General features: G+C 44.2%; 1 protein-coding gene across 3 annotated transcripts in view; it reads left to right on the forward strand.

The window, feature by feature from the left end:
* Positions 1-13,371: 13,371 nt before the first annotated feature.
* Positions 13,372-19,458, forward strand: part of col11a1a (collagen, type XI, alpha 1a) — a 112,740-nt gene continuing 106,653 nt past the window's right edge. For 2 of the 3 annotated variants that reach the window (XM_065007099.1, XM_065007098.1), the window contains exon 1: positions 13,373-13,754. In XM_065007099.1, coding sequence (XP_064863171.1) covers positions 13,640-13,754 — 115 coding nt within the window. In that variant the 5' untranslated portion in view covers positions 13,373-13,639. Of the gene's footprint in view, positions 13,755-19,458 lie in introns of all 3 variants that reach the window. The other variant, XM_029626588.2, reaches the window with a different exon arrangement.

Here is a 19,458-nt window from a genome sequence, read left to right on the forward strand (position 1 = left end):
GGGAGGGACAGGAAGAACAATGGGGTAGGAGAGGGACAGGGAGGGAGAGGAAGAACAATGGGGTAGGAGAGGGACAGGGAGGGAGAGGAGGAACAATGGGGTAGGAGAGGGACAGGGAGGGAGAGGAGGAACAATGGGGTAGGAGAGGGACAGGGAGGGAGAGGAGGAACAATGGGGTAGGAGAGGGACAGGGAGGGAGAGGGGGAACAATGGGGTAGGAGAGGGACAGGGAGGGAGAGGTAGAACAATGGGATAGGAGAGGGACAGGGAGGGACAGGAAGAACAATGGGGTAGGAGAGGGACAGGGAGGGAGAGAAGGAACAATGGGATAGGAGAGGGACAGGGAGGGAGAGGAAGAACAATGGGATAGGAGAGGGACAGGGAGGGAGAGGAAGAACAATGGGATAGGAGAGGGACAGGGAGGTCGAGGAGGAACAATAGGGTAGGAGAGGGACAGGGAGAGAGAGGGGGAACAATAGGGTAGGAGAGGGACAGGGAGAGAGAGGGGGAACAATAGGATAGGAGAGGGACAGGGAGAGAGAGGGGGAACAATAGGGTAGGAGAGGGACAGGAGAGAGAGGGGGAACAATAGGGTAGGAGAGGGACAGGGAGAGAGAGGGGGAACAATAGGGTAGGAGAGGGACAGGGAGAGAGGGGGGAACAATAGGGTAGGAGAGGGACAGGGAGAGAGAGGGGGAACAATAGGGTAGGAGAGGGACAGGGAGAGAGAGGGGGAACAATAGGGTAGGAGAGGGACAGGGAGAGAGAGGGGGAACAATAGGGTAGGAGAGGGACAGGGAGAGAGAGGGGGAACAATAGGGTAGGAGAGAGACAGGGAGAGAGAGGGGAACAATAGGGTAGGAGAGGGACAGGGAGAGAGAGGGGGAACAATAGGGTAGGAGAGGGACAGGGAGAGGTTGAACCTGGAACGCCTGGAATATCTTGGTAAGGACAGGGCCTAAATAAGTGGTCTGCTGCCAGTGAGAAATGCCCATCTCTTCCCTGGTAACTGTAAAAGTGCTTTCAACGTTGTTAAAAAGATTAGTTACCCCGCTAAAAGAAGTTTAGTTGTTTCTTGTGTGTTTTCAAGCAAAAGACTGCAACTGTTAATCTATGAAATCTTCACCATTATTGGTTGTGTAATGTCTGGCCCGTCATCCACAGAACACATTCATTAGAACGTGCTGTATGCATGCGTGAGGTTGAACCATCCAGGACCTTTATATCAGGTGCTGTTAGAGGAAGGCCCGGAAAATTGCCAAAGACTTCAGCATTCCAAGCAGTGGAATGTTCTCCGGCAAGCGGTACCGAAGCATAGGGTCTCGGACCAACAGGCTCCAAGACAGCTTCTACCCCCGACCCATAAGACTGATGAATAGTTCATCAAATTTCTACCCGGACTATATACACTGACTATTTGCACACTCACAGGACTCTACCCACACAACACTCACACACACTTATACACACACACACACACACACACACACACACACACACACACACACACACACACACACACACACACACATTATGCACACACACATTATGCACACACACAGACACGTGTACTGACGTCACACATGTACCCTCACACACACACACACTCTCACACATGTACACATACACTCATCTTATACGCTGCTGCTACTATCTTATTATATCTATCCTGATGTCTAGTCACTCTACTCTAACCCTGCACATTGATATTGTACTGGTACTCCCTATATACAGCTTCATTCTTATTTTGACTCTGTATTGTTGGGAAATAGCTTGTAAGTCAGCATTTCACTGTATGATCTACTGGACCTGTTGTATTCGGAGTATTTGACAAATATTGAATTTGATTTGGTATACTTATTTCCAATACTTCAGAAAGAGTTTAATGAGAGTCTCTCCATAAATGATGTCTGTCTCTACATATATGATCTAAATTAGAGGTGAAATAGATCTTGTTCTGTTTATTTGTTTATTTTGTTGTTTCTTTAAGTTACTCGTAAAAAGCTGTGTGTTTCTGGTAAGACATAAATATAGAAGCACAAGCGTTGTCCAGATGGGAATACAATGGGTGGTCCACGTCTGTTTACTGAGGAAGTGATTCAAATAAACAGTGAGAGACAAGCAGACTTCAGCCGACTCTCATCAGCTGGGATGTGTAAAACGGTACATTAGGTTGTGTTTTAAAGGGTTTGTTCACCTCTCCTTCTAAGTGCTTAATGTTTCAACCATAACACATTCATCACAAGCCAAGGGGATAAAAAAAAAAAGTCAAGTCAAAATAAACAAACAAAAGTATGTTTGAATGACACTGAGGGGCAACACTGTTTACGTCCGTATGCACGCATTCAAACGCACACACGTGCACACACACCAACGCACACACACATACACACATGTAAATAGTGCCACACATGCAGTCAAACATATCCAGTTTGTTGTCTGTTGTTTTTGATTTGTTCTTTTCTGTTTTATTTCATTTTTCTCATCAGAGAGTCTCAGATGGTTGAGGGGCAGCTCTCGGGGAGCTGTGGGGGGGATCCTGGATGGTTGGCGGCCTGGCGGTTGGGAGCTAGGGGCGGTGGCCGATAGGTCACTGGTTCGGGTCCCCGTTTTCACTTGGTGGGAGATCTGTCGACATGCCCTTGGACGGGGCGCTTGACCCTGGTTGCTTCTGTGGGTCGCTCTGGATGGGAGTCTGCTAGATGACTGCAGGTAGATTGTATGTTTTAATACTCAATAATAATACAAATTTAAAAAGTGATTCTGTAAAACAATATGAAATAATACAGTGTGTGTGTGTGTGTGTGTGTGTGTGTGTGTGTGTGTGTGTGTGTGTGTGTGTGTGTGTGTGTGTGTGTGTGTGTGTGTGTGTGTGTGCGTGCGTGCGAGCGAGCGTGTGTGTGTGCGAGTGTGAGTGTGTGTGCGAGTGTGTGCGTGCGTGCTTCTATGGTAACTTAGGCTAGCTATAACCTTCCTCAATTAAAAGCTCAATCGCTTGAGTTTTCAATACATAAAAGTGCTGATTCACCAGCGACTGCCCATTGCAGTTCCAATCATTTGTAGATCTTCCCATTGCTGTTCCATTTCCACTGCAGGGTGATACCAATGGGTCTATTGAAGTAAGACCACACCCATGCTGTGGTTGCTTGGCATACCTTCCAGTGACGGTATCATATATACACTACTATGGGGTCTTGACAGATGGAGCCTTCACTGCTCTGTCAGCTAGTTTGGGAGTGTATTAGTTCCACCTACCCCACCCCTCCAATGCCCACCCTCTGCCCAGACCAAACCAGACCACCCACCTGCAACTCACAGTGGGTCATCTATCCAGCCACCCTCCCGGGGTGCTCCCTGTTTTCCACACCGTCAACCCCTGTGGTCAGTAGTAGCCCATCTGGGATCATTTTGCAGTGACCTCTGTATGCCCAACGACCAACTCACCACCCCTTTTAGGCTCCCTGGTGGTCTCATGAGCTCTATGACGACAACTGGGCCAGGTTGAGTTGAGGAGATTATGGCAACCAACCTCAGTCCAGCCACGTATACACACACACACACACACACACACACACACACACACACACACACACACACACACACACACACACACACACACACACACACACACACACACACACACACACACACACACACACACACACACACACACACACAACTTCTGTGCTGCTGACAAACAACCTTTACCATGGAAACTCAGGGCTGTATTTAGTAATGCAGTATATATGTAGCTGTATGGCTTCTTCATCTGGTTTTAGTAGGTAGGGACCAGCCTGCATACCAAATCTCCTGCAAACCCCAGCTTCCCTTTTTTTCTTGTTGGTTATTGCAGTTCCGCCCTAACCGGGTGGTGCGACCTGACAGCTCTACCTCAAGCTCCACTTCTATTGGCTCAGGGCTAATGAAACCTTTAGGTTTTAGAGTGTTTTAACTGTTTCGTGGAGTGAGGGAAATTGGTGAGGCAGTATGGTTATCACCCACCCTCCACAGTAATAATTCTGATTGACTGTTTAACCACCCATTGACTCTACATGAACCCTTCTCGTCGTTATCTGACCATATCATTTACTTTGAGGACTGGGATTCCCCCTGCTTGGCCATTTGATGTTTATGAGGACTTGAAATTGGGCACCCCCTCTCTTTACAAGGCAGAGGCCAGCTAAGCCTGGAACCAAAGAGCGTCATTTTAAGACCAAGGTGAAACAGCCAGAGGAATCCCCTTTTTCTCCAAGATGGAATGGCTCATCAAATATGCCTTATAACTAGAAGAAAAAGTAAACTGAATATGAAATTCTCCCCAACTTCACATATTGTTACGAAACTGACATTATTCCCTCAGAATGCACGTCATATCACCTTTGAATTCAAATATATACATCACTTTTATACAGGACTGTCACAGACAGAGCCAGTAGTATTTCAGAAGCCAGAGTCTCTCATTTTAGATCCTATAAAGCCCAGGATGGTATTTGTGTCTAGTGTGGCCATCCCATCCCATCCCATCGCAGTAGATGCCCCCGGCATTGATGTGCTCAGACAGAATGACATTCCTGTCTAAGGCATTGCGGCATGGGCTGCATGTCTGACACTAGATGCTCTTCCCAGTTTCAAACATCTGCTCCCCTCCCCTCTCTCCTCACACACAGACCCTGTCTTCATCAATTTTCCATATTTAGTGCACCAGAGGCTTCTGGTTATGAATAGAGTGTGAGTTGGGACACAGTCTCTGGCTTCCATACGAGTCTGCTTCAGATTAGAACACACATGCTGAACAGCACAGTGGGCGCCCATCTTTGAAGTAGAGAGGTTGACATTGTGGAAGTGCTGTATCTAGCTACAGTACTGTTTTACGATCAAGATGACTTTCTTATTATATTTATTATATATTCTATAAAGGGAGAGAGCCCACAAGTGTTCAGGAATGATGAAAGAGTTTGAACCACATTGTTATTTAGGCTACCAATTAGTACCCAATTCCTAAAATAACAATTAAGGGTGGAGCTCAATCAATGATGCACTTGCATGTTTCGATAAAAGGATTGAAACGAAAAGTCATCTTAAAGGAAATATGAACTTTGGTCAGCCAAAACCCAAGACCGATGTGGTCGTGTCAAGCTTTCTCTCAGCTCCTAGTGTCTCTAATCCATGTCTTGATGTTGACTAACAGGAATTCAGTTTAGAGTGCCTGTATTGGCAAGACAATAAAACCAATGTGGCTGGAAGGCTATTTACATGACAAACACCAGTTGTATGCATCCATCTCTCTGTTTTCCCAGTTCAAAATATTATACAGACGTGTGTCATAGTTGTGTGTATTTACTTATATAAAGTTAGCAGCACTCCCTTCTCTGACTCAAATTTTAGACAATTGCATGTTATATGCCTATATGTGCAGTCTCAAAATGGATGTAGGCTTTAACCAAATGCTCAGTCTGGTGTTTAGCATGGTAGACCACAATGAAACTACAAGGTAGTCAGTGGCAGATTAAACTCAGTGACATCGATGGAGACATTTCACCTTGTAGAAATCTCCTGAAGAGTCGTAGAACCCTGAAACACTTCTGAAACCTGCCGTTGAGAATATTAACACCGCTGTTTTCTTTTTAGTGAAATATAGATATTAAAACATATGTTTCAGCAGTGAATATGAAGGAAAATACAAGTAACAGACAGACAGACAGTGTAGCTGAAGTTGAACTGAATTCCCCTCCCTGTATTCAGGCCACGGTGTGTCTGTTAGAGAAAGAGCCCTTTATGCTCCTTGGAGCCTCAGCCCAGCCGTGTGTGTTTAAACACTGACGGACAGTGGCGGGTGGCTAGCTTGAGTGTGCCTGTGAAAAGCGCTTCTCTTACGATACCACACCAGGTCAAACATACACACGTTGAATAAAAAGAGCCATTCTCGGCTTAATGAGCTTTTTAACGGATGCCAACCAACCTAGTCTCCAACTGGCAGAATTCACCATCAAACTATGTACTCTTCAAAAGGCTAGGTAGATACTAGTGTTATGGCCGCTGTTCGCTAATTTGTTGCCAGGAAATGTTTGGAACATGGTGCCACAGTTGAAGTCAATTATCTTTCAATTCAGAAAGTAAACTGAAATTCTGATTCCAATTTTCCTCACTGCCAATTGGTGCTGTTGTCATTAGTCCTAGTAGGGTCCGTTTTAAGCAGTGACAGTGACTCTGCTCTTCCAGGTTATAAAAAACACAAGTTTTGACGCTGAGTTCAAAGGTGAAAGTGTCAACAGCCCTAAAATATTGCCGTCCTCCCTACTATAAAGGGGAATATATTTGAACTCCCTTGTTTGCTCTCCCTGGTGATATTCATATCTAAAGGAGCATTTATTTGAGTAAAAGTTACATTCTATTTAGGTAAATAATTCTAGGGTTTGTATTCTTTGTAGGTGATTTGTAATTCACTTTCAGCATTGGGTAGGTTACTTTCTAAATGTAATCTGCTACAGTTACTAGTTACCTGTCCAAAATTGTAAACAGTAACGTAATTTAAGGATTATCCAAACTCAGTAAAGTAATCTGATTAGTTTCAGTTACTTTTTGATTTATTTCCCTTTAAGAGGCATTAGAAGAAGACAAAAAGGATCCATCAAACACATTTGGTGTGTCAGCATTGAGGTCTCTAAAGTGTGGTTAGAATGCTCAGATGGAACAAACTGATTACAATATTTTTGTAATCATATTACATGTCATTTATACAGTCACTTGCGGTGTAACAGGAAACATAAAGCATGTTCGGATCCACGATATATTGTTTATAAAGTTCTGCAGTGAAAGTCTCTTTATTTAAAGTGTGACCGTTATTATTATTTTTATATATATGTGCAGGAACATGTGTGTATATTAATAATACTTCAGAGTAAGGAGACAACGTTAAATATTTGCCTAAGGGCTTCGGTATACTCTATTTGTTTAAAGACGGGGATGGAGACCTGAGTAACCATATATCTTCTTGAAAATGTTCCAATGTCTACATTTTGAACATCATTTCGACTGAAACACTTCAAAACATACCAGGTGGATCCTAAAATTATGCTTTTTTCTCTCCTGATTTTCGCAGACAGACAGAGAGAGAGAGAGACAGACAGACAGAGAGAGAGACACAGACATACAGAGAGAGAGAGAGAGAGAGAGAGACACACACAGACAGACAGACAGACAGAGAGAGAGAGACACACAGACAGACAGACAGAGAGAGAGAGACACACAGACAGAGAGAGAGAGACACAGACAGACAGAAAGAGAGAGACACACAGACAGACGGAGAGAGACAGACAGACAGACAGACAGACAGACAGACTTGGCAGGATTCTTATGTATCGTTTCTGTATACTAATTTTAGCATAATTATACTGTAGTTGTGTCATAAATTGGCAGGCAGTTTGCATGCTAAATCACATGGCAGACATTATAAACCTGAATTACGTTTTTGTAGTATTGTTTTTATATACAGAGGACACAACTTTTTTTCAAGTAGCGGTGCTTAAGATCTTACTGTGTGCATGTAAATACAACCAACTGAAAATAAGACAGTACCAAAATACAGCCACCATTAAAACTTCAGATTACAGGGATCATATAAAATCTATGCAGGGTTGGGGAGTAACGGATGACATGTACGGTCTTACAAAAACGGTAACTGTGATCCGTTACGTTACATTACACGCAAAAATACTGTAATCCGATTAGATACTTTTGAAAAACTAGTTGATTACTTCAAGGATTACTTTTAAATTCAGAAAGCATGTTTGCGGGAAAAAAAATCTTTGACACTTCTGTTTTCAATGACATTCAAATCAGCAATGAAAAAAGGCGCAAATGTAAATTTTCTTCCTCCTGAGCGTGTCTGACCATGAATCAGAGACCACTATGATGACACACCAAATATGTTTGATGGATCGAGGGAAAAGAGCCGAACTACAGTCCAAGCTATGTACTCCACTGGTGCAACTGCCGTCGGCATCAAAAGATTATTCAAATTGAATAAACGCTTGGCGGTAAGAATGACAGCAGTGGTGTGCCCTTATTATTGATATATACGTAGCGTATTGATGTGAATCACACTGCTGCGCTCTCATTTAGTTATTTGCGCCTTACGGTTTGTGGTTGTTGTGGATGGCTGTACACAAATCTAAATGTATATTTGAACTCAATAATGGTTGAATTCAAGAAGTTTAAGATGCCTATCAATTATTGTTTTTGAAACCAGAGGACAGCCAGTGGTAATCCAAAAGTTACGTTACTGATTACAATTGTGGACAGGTAACTAGTAACTGTAACAGATTACTTTTTAGAAAGTACCCAACCAAGGATCTGTGTTTATTTTAATGTGAAATACTGTATACTAATGTAATAAAAAGCTGTGTGTCCTATAACCTTGTAATAACATCTTGCAAGGTACCAACAACCCCACTAAAGGATACATTGTAAACCATTACTATACATACAGGAATTACATACTACCATAGAGACAATCACATTAATAGCCTTTTATTCTATGGTATATTACCTGGTCTAGAGGTCCATAGAGAGATAGACAGGCCCACTACCACATGTTTGGTGTGACAGGGGCAGTAGGTCCCATAGTCGAAACACTTGAGTAAAAAAAAAACTGGGAATCTGTTTAAATCCAAAACTCACATTCCTGTGGAAAAGCTGCTTTGTTTTCTGTGTCATTCATAATATTCAGCCATAAATAGACCATATGTGACCAACTAGGTCATGAACACCAAGTCAAATGTATTTGCTTTGTTGATAATCTCCAGTCCAACTGGACTTTAAAAAAATGTGTCATTCACATCCAACATTGTGAATACCCAAATCGTAACCCAATTTCACAACCTTTTACCCAATGTATCAGGTTATTTTCCATATTTTTCTTTGTTTTGATAGTCCCAAGTAGAGGGGTTGTAAATGGTTTGTAGATGTTCAATAACATTTCAACTAACTATCCACTAGCCCTAGACTTAACCCTTTCCCTAACCCTTATTCTAAACCTAACCATAACCTTAGCAAGCAGTTGCTTATCAACAGATATTTTGTTGATAGTATGACAATCTACACGGGATTATCCAGATAAAGTGTGATTCCATTATTTCCCTTGTTTTATCTTTAAGAAGGAAACAAGCAAGACAGTGCCACATGTGTCTAATATTGATATATGGAAGAGTTGGTTATTCTATAAGTGTCACGGTCGTCATAAAGAGGAGACCAAGGCGCAGCATGGTAAGCAAACATAACTCTTTAATAAAGAGAGAACACTGAACAGAACTAAATTAAACAAACCGTGAAGTAATATGGCTAGTGCAGAACAGGCAACTAAACATAGAATAACAACCCACCAACTATCCAAGGAATATGGCTACCTAAATATGGTCCCCAATCAGAGACAACGATAAACAGCTTCCTCTGATTGAGAACCAATCTCGGTAACCATAAACATAAAAACACCTAGACAAGGCAAACCCTATAAACATACAAAACCCCCTAGACAATGCAAAAACCCCCCTTGTCACACCCTGACCTAACCAAATAATAAAGAAAACACAGATAACTAAGGTCAGGGCGTGACAGTACCCCCCCCCCCCCAAAGGTGCGGACTCCCGGCCGCAAACCTAAACCTATATGGGAGGGTCTGGGTGGGCATCGAACCTTGGTGACGGCTTTGGTTCTGGACGCCGCCCCTCTTCTTTACTCTGAGTCCGCTTTTGTTACACTGACACGTGGATCATCGACGGAGGCTCTGGACTGCGGATCCTCGCCGTAGGCCCCGGGCTGGGGACCCTCGCTGCGTGGATCATCGCCGGATGTTCTGGACTGTGGCCCGTTGCTGGAGACCCCGGACTGTGGCCCGTCGTTGGAGACCCCGGACCGTGGCCTGTCGCTGGAGGTTCCGGACTGTGGCCCGTCGCCGGATGTTCCCGGACTGTGGCCCGTCGCCGGAGGTTCCGGTCTGTGTGCTGTCGCCGGACGCTCTGAACTGGGTACTGTCGCCAGACGCTCTGGACTGGGTACTGTTGCCAGACAATCTGGACTTGGTACTGTCGCCGGACGCTCTGGACTGGGTACTGTCGCCGGACGCTCTGGACTGGGTACTGTCGCCGGACGCTCTGGACTGGGTACTGTCGCCGGACGCTCTGGACTGGGTACTGTCGCCGGACGCTCTGGACTGGGTACTGTCGCCGGACGCTCTGGACTGGGTACTGTCGCCGGACGCTCTGGACTGCCGAGGCGCTCTAGACTGCTGACACTGGTGGTACCGGGCTGGTGACACACACCTCAGGGCGAGTGCGGGGAGGAGGAACAGGACGTACTGGACTGTGGATGCGCACTGGATGTCTGGAGTGTAGAGCTGACACAACCCGTCCTGGCTGGATGTTTATTTTCGCCCTGCAAATGCAGAGCACTGGCACAGGACACACTGGGCTGTGCAGACTCACCAGAGACACAGTACGCATAGCCGGCGCAGGATTTCCTGGTCCAAGGAGGTATACTGGAGACCAGGAACGCTGAGCCGGCACCCTCCTTCCTGGCTGGATGCCCATTCTAGCACGGCCAATGCGAGGAGCTGGAATAGAGCGCACCGGGCTAGAATAGCGCACTGGAGACACTGTGCGCTCTACCACATAACACGGTGCTTGACCAGTTACACGCTCCCCACAGTAAGCACGAGTAGGCTCAGGTCTCCAACCTGACTCATGCAATCTCCTTGTGTGCCCCCAAAAAAAACATTATTGGGGCTGCCTCTCGGGCTTCCGTGCTAGCCGTGTACTTTCATATTGTCGCTGTTCCTCTTCCTCCGGTATTTCTCCTCGTAGTATCGCTGTTCCGCTTTCGCTGCCTCCTTAGGACGACGAATACTCCCCTGGCTGTGTCCAGGGTCCTGCTCCATCTAATATCTCCTCCCAGGTCCATTTCCCCATTAAGCGCTGTTCCTCCTTTTCACGCTGCAGCCTGGTCCTTGTTTGGTGGGTTATTCTGTCACGTTCGACATAACGAGGAGACCAAGGCGCAGCGTGAATAGATTCTTCTTTTATTTAACGAAGAACACTTAAACAAACTAACAAAAACAAACGTGCCGCTATAAACAACTAGTGCTGACATGCAAATACACATTGACAATAACCCACAAAACCAAAATGGAAAATGGCAACCTAAATAGGATCCCCAATCAGAGACACCGATAAACAGCTGCCTCTGATTGGGAACCAATTCAGGCCACCATAGACCTACATTTACCTAGACAAACCAAAACCCCATAGATATACAAAAAAGGCTAGACAAGACAAAACCACACATACCACCCTCTTCACACCCTGACCTAACCAAAATAATAAAGAAAACAAAGATCAGGGCGTGACAATAAGCCAATGGTAAAATGGTTGATAGCCTTGCATTATTCAATACACCAAACAATCACTTGCATGAATCCTCCAACTGTGCTACCCAGTTCCATGCTATTGGCTTCATCCAATAATGGCCCCCTATTCCCTACATAGACGCCCATTGGGCTCTGGGCAAAAGTAGTCCACTAAATAGGGAATAGGGGGCCATTTGGGATGCATATATTGTCTCAGGCCTGTGGTCTCTGAACCGTGGAGAAGCATGATGTTCTGGGCAGCTCTCCCTGTACTGGCTGGACACCAATCCATCACAAGACCATTACCCAGATCTGTGTCTGTCTGTCTGTGAAGAGGCCTGACAGTCCATCTGATACTACTTGGCTAGGATATTGGCTAGTCTCAGGACCAACCCAAAGACTATGTGTCTATGTTCTAATGGCACCGTATTCCTTACGGGCCCTGGTAGAAAATAGTGCACTATACAGGGGATATGGTGCCATTTGGGATGCAGCTGTGTATCTCAGGATAGACAACACAAGCATGTTGACAGATGTGATCTGGTCTGGGTCCTTGTCTTACTGTTTTGAGGCCAGCCAAGAGACAGAGCGTTGTAGTGGGTATACACACACCCTGCTTCCGACTGGCCAGACTTGTTAATAGGCACCTGTCCATGATAGAGTTTGCCTGGTTGCATCAGATCTTATGGAGTCAATGGAGAATAGACAATATTGACCAGACAAGACCTAAAAAGTAGCATTCTGTCAGAGGACGTTTCCCTTGCTCATCCTGAGACTGTGGCTATGCATTTGGGAGGAGTGGGGCTGGAGGTAGGAGGTAGAGGCATATGGAGTTGGGCTGGAGTGAGGCTGGGGGTATAAATTGGGCTGTAGTAGTGAGGCCGGGGGTATGGGGTATAAGTTGGGCTGGAGTGAGGCTGGGAGTAGGGGATATGTAACCTGCCTGTGCCCTTCCTGTGAGGTCATGTGAGCAGCTGGCCAACTGGATCAGATGAAAGGTCTCAGTGGGGGGTGTCAGGTGAGAAGCAACACTATCTGACAGCTCTCGCTCTCTCTTTCTCCCTCTCTGTCTCTCTCTCTCTCTCTCTCTTTCTCTGTCTCTTTCTTTCATTCACTCGCTCTCTCTCTTTCTCTCTCTCACTCACTAGCTCTCCCCCCCCCCCTCTCTGTCTCTCTCTCTCTCTCCCTTGCTCTCTCGATGTCTCTGTCTCTCTCTTTCTACCTCTCCCTCAGTCAGCTATAATTGACCAGCCCAGTAGGATTTCTGGAACTCTCCTGAATAGAGAAACGTCTGATATTTCTGGAGAATGTGATTCAGTCTGTCAAGGTTTTACATGGAGAACAAGAGTGAAAATGAATCAATGACATGCATTGCTCATGCATGATGTGATGCTTAAATCCACAGAAAATATGTAATAATATAATAAAGTGAGGTGGCAACCAGTGGGTTGCTTGTATCAAATCCTGTGGCAGCCCCCCCACACACCTCTCCAAAAAAAACGGTATATGTAAGTGTATATACATGTGTCTTTCTGAGGGGTTGGGTTAATAAAGTGATCTCAATCTTAAAATATGACTTTGTTTGCTCTAATAAACTAATATTGTCTCCTATGTGAACACAACCAACACTAACGGCAGCAGGTGACCAGAGCAGAACAATATTCTATGTGGGACAGGGCAGACAGTCCACAAGACACTGTCCAACACTGAGAATTGCTCACATGCCTAATTCTCTCTCACCCCAATGGCATTCCGTTAATTCCCGGGACATTTCCCGAAAGTCGAAGCCGTTTCTTTTTTTTATCTTACTATTTATTTAAAAAATATATATACGTGGACGAGCGCTCAGGGAAGAATTCACATCAGCTTTGCAAAACTGATGGGTGGATCCCAATGAGAATTTCTAGCCCCGTGATTTGCTAATCGGGGGCTTTTCCCCTTGTCATTTCGCTGTAACCGTGGGTTTGGTTTGTGGTGCTTGCCCAGCCCTCCTGTCGGTGTGGCTCCTAGGGTATCGAGTGCTCTCTGGGAGTTTTGATTAAAGCCCAAATACCTTCAGTCAGAAGGCTGGGCACTGGAAAAGAAGACCGTACAGGGGCCTGGAGTGGCTGAGAGAAGAGGCTAAACACTTACCTATGGCTGTTTAGTGTAATTATCCATCACATTTGGGATTGTGGAAGGGAAGTAATTTAAAATCAGTTGAAGTCGCCCAAGTTTTGTTCACTTTTGTGGGCGCCGACCATGGAGATGCAAAGGTGGTCCACAAGGTGGAAAACGAAAAGGTGGATTATGGATTCCACTGTAACCGCATTCATCACTTTAACCCTGGTTCTGCAGGCTACAACTGTCAGAGCAGGTAAGAATACTTTTAGGATCCAAAAAAGTGCGTGTAAAAGTAGTGGAGAGTAAGGACTGTCATTCAACCGCGGCAGAAAACGTGGGTTTGGTCAGAAAACATGATGGAGAGATCAAGGAAAACAAAAGGGTCGGGTTTTGGCAACTGTATTTTCAATGAGCAACGCAACTAGATGTGAGAAGAAAGGTAGGAAAGAGATTGACCCTATATGATTCAGTCAAACGATCTGTGGATGTATAGCTACCAATTAACTCAAGGGCAAGTTACAATTGAACCAAAGTGCCCCTCCTCACAAAGTAAAGCGAATCACATATTTTATCGAACATTTAAGTTCAAAGATATTGACCCAAATATACGTTGCATACTATTGACATTGGTTCCAAATAGATGTAGTTATCACTATTTCAATTGTTTCAAAGGGTTATCACGATTTTTGTTATTTTACATTAATTGAAATGCATTGCAGCTAATATACCTTCTACTTGTTTTTCCACGACAGTTTTATGCATGATTAAATAGCTGTTATATCCACCATAAAGTTGAAACAGTTATCTCATATCGCACAATTATTATACACAATGTTTAATTGGTGCACATGCTTTTCTTTTCAGGTACTTCGCTTAGTTTCGTTGCGAATGAGCCGTTAAATAATTTGTCTAGCACCCCATTTAAGAGACAGCTTTAGAGATTTATGCTGAAAAAAAAACTCGTTAGAATTAGTGGTCCGTTAGGTGTGTGTGGAATTCCGCACGGCTTGAGATTGCAGCCTCACAGTTTGTTAAATAATTATGCAGCCAGAGGAGAGGTGTCTGTCAATTTTATTCATGGCTCCGGGGCACGGGAAATTTCAAGACCTAAATCCGGGGTAGGCTATCCGAATCTCTCTAAAGCACCCGGTATCATTTAATATAGTCCTTAATATAGTCCTTAATATAGTCCTTAGTTAGTTATTAATTCATTAGTTATTGTCAATGGTCACATTACTGTTTTATAATACATTAAAACAGTAATGGTCCATTTAGATCCGTTATACAGCGCACATTATAGCCTAGGTATTGAATTCTATTTCATCTGGGCCCAGTTTTTCAATAATTATCTATGTGGATTTCGCCAATCATATACGATTAAATGCATAGAAAGAATGAATAGAATGGATGAGTCATTGACTTGAATGGGGACCCCCATTCTATTCATTATATTTCTATGCATTTAATCCTACCTGATAGGCGAAATCCAGATTCGTAACTTTTAAAAAACTGGGCCCTGATTTCCATACATTTTACCAGACGCTCTTCGATTTACAGGAGCAATTAGGGTTAAGTGCCTTACTCAAGAGCACATCAACATATGTTTCACCTAGTAGGCTTGGGGATTCAAACCATCAATCTTTTGGTTACTGGCCCAACCGCTACTCTACCTGCCTCTCTTGTCCCCCTGTAGCCTAGACAATGCATCTATTTCTGAAAGTGTGGTCATTGCAAGCTGGAATCCATTTTTAACAATGAAATGATATTGAATATTGGCATGGATTGATCAGTGACATTGGGGAGTTGTGCAGTGTGGCAGACCCTTGAGACTCATCCACTGGGGAAGGGTGTGTCATGGCTACATTTTCATTAGTAATAAGGAGATTGTTCATTATTTAACTAGACTTTATTTATTCGCATTTTTACCTGGCACTGCAAATTTACTGGCATTATTTCGGGTCATGGTGTATGGTGGCCCAGGAGCGGACTGGCCAACTGGTATTTCAAATACCAGATGGGCTGGTCCATTTGTAGCCCAGTGGGCCGGCCTGTCTAACTTCAGATTTTTGCGCAGAATTATCATTATCTGGCTAATAATGGGAGCCTTGAGGAAAAAAATGGGCTGTTGTGTTAGAAATGCCTGAGCCGGTTTTTGGTCCCAGTCTGCCCCTGTGCTGTCCGTGCCCGTGGACTTTCTGATAGATTCAGAGTGGTCAAGCAGCTCATCACTGACTTGCCAAAAGGAGGACCCTTTCTCCACACTGCCCTAGTCCGCACTGAAGACCAGCGAGAGACTGAAGGGGCTTGTGCAACTTCGTGGCCAACATTTCCCCCTGAATTTTGCACTTGCATGTTTGGTTTGGGGAGACAAGGCCGTGTTGTCTGAGCTCGGAGCGGTGCGCACTCCCTCCATGGTGGGAATGTTTCCAGTCTAAGTGCTGTGCAGTTATTTGATGATGGTTCTCGTTGCACTTCCCTATTATTTTAGAGGCTTCAAAGGGCCGGCCAATAGTATAGAGGCCAGCAGCATACAGTCCAGTCTTACTCCCATAGTGGGGGGTGAGTGAGTCACTGACTCTAGGTCTTCAACATCATAGACCTCTTTATAATTAAACTACTTCTCTAGGATACATGCATCTTTCTTTTACTTAGGCTACACACTTTATTATAGCGTTATGCTATTGTAGATATTTCGTTAAGAGGGATTCATCAGACTGACTCTAAACCGTTGATGACATTGGTCTTTTTCATTCTTATGGCTCTTCTTACTTGCATTCTGATGATTGTACTTCTGGGAACAGTCAATGTATTATATTTGTTCAGGTATATGCGTCGCCCCCATTCAGTCTTTCAATATTTGCTAATGGCCGTCCAGAGCAGAACAAGGCCTACACAGAACTCGTCATGGTTGAAACCCATATAATTCGCTATTTACTATTCACTTCCATCAATTCTTCTGTCCTATAGCCTACTGTATATACAGTACGTGTTTTATGTCTTTGTGCGTTTCTCTGCTGGTGTTTATGGAGCATTAGGCTGTTTCTGAAGGGTGCCTTCTCTGAGCTAGCAGTGTACAGACACGTTTTCACAGCCCCTGGGGCATGGGCTCCTCTCTGGTGCATTCCTGCAGACAAACAGAACCCTCAAAACCCACTCTACTCTACTCTACCCTGATCTCTGCCCTCAGAAACACATCTCTCTCTTTCAATTCAATTCAAAAGGCTTTATTCTCTCTCTCTCTCTCTCTCTCTCTCTCTCTCTCAAGGGTAAGGAAACATGGACAATCAGGTCTAAAGTGAAGGGGACTTTTGTTCTATTTGTTGTAGGTAGTTTCAAGCCGACTGTCTCATCCATGACTAGTTTGATTTACATTGGCCTGTTGGGGATATTGATGGGGATTATTTATGTCGTTCATCATGATCACTCCCCCTTTACCTCATGATGGTGATTTTGATTTTACATGATTACATGTTGTTTGGACTGTATAAGCCATGCCTTGTAATTAGGCTATATATTTAGACTTTTGGGGGTATTTTTGAAGTAGAAGTCCGCAAGGTGATATTCAGCTTTGATATTTATGCAGTGGAATTAAAAGAGTTAAAGAGAGCAGAACAAACACACACTTTGAAACATGGATCGTTTTCAGTGAATTTTCCTTGGTATGACACACCAGCATAAAGCAGTGTTGTTTGAGCCTGGAGTGTGGAAGTCCAATAGGGGAGAGAGTAGGGGTAGAGTGAGAGAGGGAGAGCGAGAGAGGAGAGGGAGAGAGAGAGAGTAGGGGTAGAGGGAGAGATATTCTGTCTGAATACATTATTTGAGTCTCAGGGAGCAGCAGGTGAAAAGGTATTTTCTTTTTACCAGCCAATTTCACCTCCCAAAAACAACAAAGTCTGGAACATAATATATCCTTCTTACATGCTCCTCATATCTGACTGATGATCTGGCATGTTTTGTGATGAAAAAAGACCCGAAGAGCACATTTTTTGGCCTCTGTTCTCAGAACTATGTTTTAGTCTTTGTAGAACTGCCAGAAACACACTGTTGTCTTGTCTATACATCTGCATGAATATCCATGTGATAACTTGACAAGTGAGGTAACATAAAAACCTGCAACCCATTTTATGCTAATGTTGCCTAGCTCTCCCCCCCCCCCCCCAACCTCATCAATTAGCACACCGTAGGTCTCACAGGAGGTTGGTGGCACCTTAATTGGGGAGGACGGGTCATGGTAATGGCTGGAGCGGAATAGGTGCAGTAGTACAAATACATTCCATTCCATTTGCTCCGTTCCAGACATTATTATGGGCTGTCCTCTCCTCAGCAGCCTCCACTGGTAGATCTTTTTGAACAGCCAATAACTGAGCAACAGTGGAGGCCTCTGTATGTGGATACTATGAGTTGGCCCTTTTCCCCTTCGGATTATGTAGGGCCCCTTTCCTTCCCGTGCCACCTAGGGATTTGGACTGGGAGATATGTGTCCTTATTTGCACAGCGGCCATGAGCAAACTCACACCAGCTCATCAGATGGGTGGTTTTAGAGACTTCACACACTCATTTGGTGTTTTAATGGATTCGGGTGTATTGACGTTTTTTTGGCACCTGGGTGAGGGGGTCGCCCACTGGCCAAATTACCACCCATCTGGAATATATGAGGCCTTGAGACAGTTAGAGCTGACTGAGAGAGAGAGAGAGGTGCTCTCTTGGAATAAAACTCACTCACAAAGAGCTCTTCAGTTCAGTTAGAAAAGCCTTGTAGCTTCCTGGGTACCTTTCACAGTATACAAAATGACCACGTGGTCTTGGAGATGATATCCCTATCACCTTCTCTCTCAGAGTAACATTATATTCTTCTGAGATTCTTTTCAACTTCGTCTATAGTTTTTTGTTCCATTTTGAGTCCATTTTGAGTAGCTAAGTTTGTCTCTGTCTTTCCCCCTGGGTGAGTGATTCATTCAGTCATATATAGGGGCTATAGCCTTGGTGTGATGGAGGGGGAGTCGGGGTATGGTTGGTTCAATGGGCAGGCAGACTGGTCAACACAAAGAAGGTTTCCTTTGGGACACAGAATAATAGATGTGACAGACCTTTGCTTTTGAGAGATTTAAGGGGGTCATGAGTGTGTTCTCAGCCTGGGGAATGTGCTGCTGGTGTATATATATATGTGTGTGTGTGTGTGTGTGTGTGTGTGTGTGTGTGTGTGTGTGTGTGTGTGTGTGTGTGTGTGTGTGTGAATGTGAGTGTGAGTCTGTGTGTGTGTGTGTGTGTGTGTGTGTGTGTGTGTGTGTGTGTGTGTGTGTGTGTGTGTGTGTGTAGTACTCTGCCTCTGCAAACTCTCTCAGACATCGTTTATTTTTCTTGTCTTTTTCAACCCAGGCCTCAAAGCATAGATGAAGGAGAGTGGTTGCTGTTTAATTTAATGCTAGACTTTTTGGAGAAGCCGTTTTTTGGTGATGTATAAAAATAGCTTTTTCCTGAGTCTATTCTGAGACACATGTTTTAATCACGGTAGCGATCTGTCCTATATGAGACAAGAGACCCAGATAGGAACCTCCTATGGGTGGGTGCACTAATAATTTAGCATGGGAATGGGAAAGATACAGGTATGACCTATGGCAGCTTCTCCCTGACACCTGTCAGTCATTCATTAAGCACTGACACTCTCACACCCCGACTAAAAACAAATGGATTAGATTGTCACTAATGGTGATGTTGATGACCCAATGAGATAAATGCAGAAACAAAATCTCATGCTGTGAAATATATAACACGATAACAGTCATAGTAAATATATTAAAGCAGGTCATGTGTTTAGTTTGAGGTGGGAAACCAACACATTGTGGACTTAGTTAGAACAGCTAGTTTTGGCTCAGTACTTACGTATATACTGTATGTACTGTATATATCATCTAGTTAGTACTGAAGACATCCTTTTATGCAATGGAAATGGCTTCATG

Source organism: Oncorhynchus nerka, linkage group LG22 (assembly GCF_034236695.1).
Source record: "Oncorhynchus nerka isolate Pitt River linkage group LG22, Oner_Uvic_2.0, whole genome shotgun sequence".
NCBI classification, from domain to species: Eukaryota; Metazoa; Chordata; class Actinopteri; order Salmoniformes; family Salmonidae; genus Oncorhynchus; species Oncorhynchus nerka.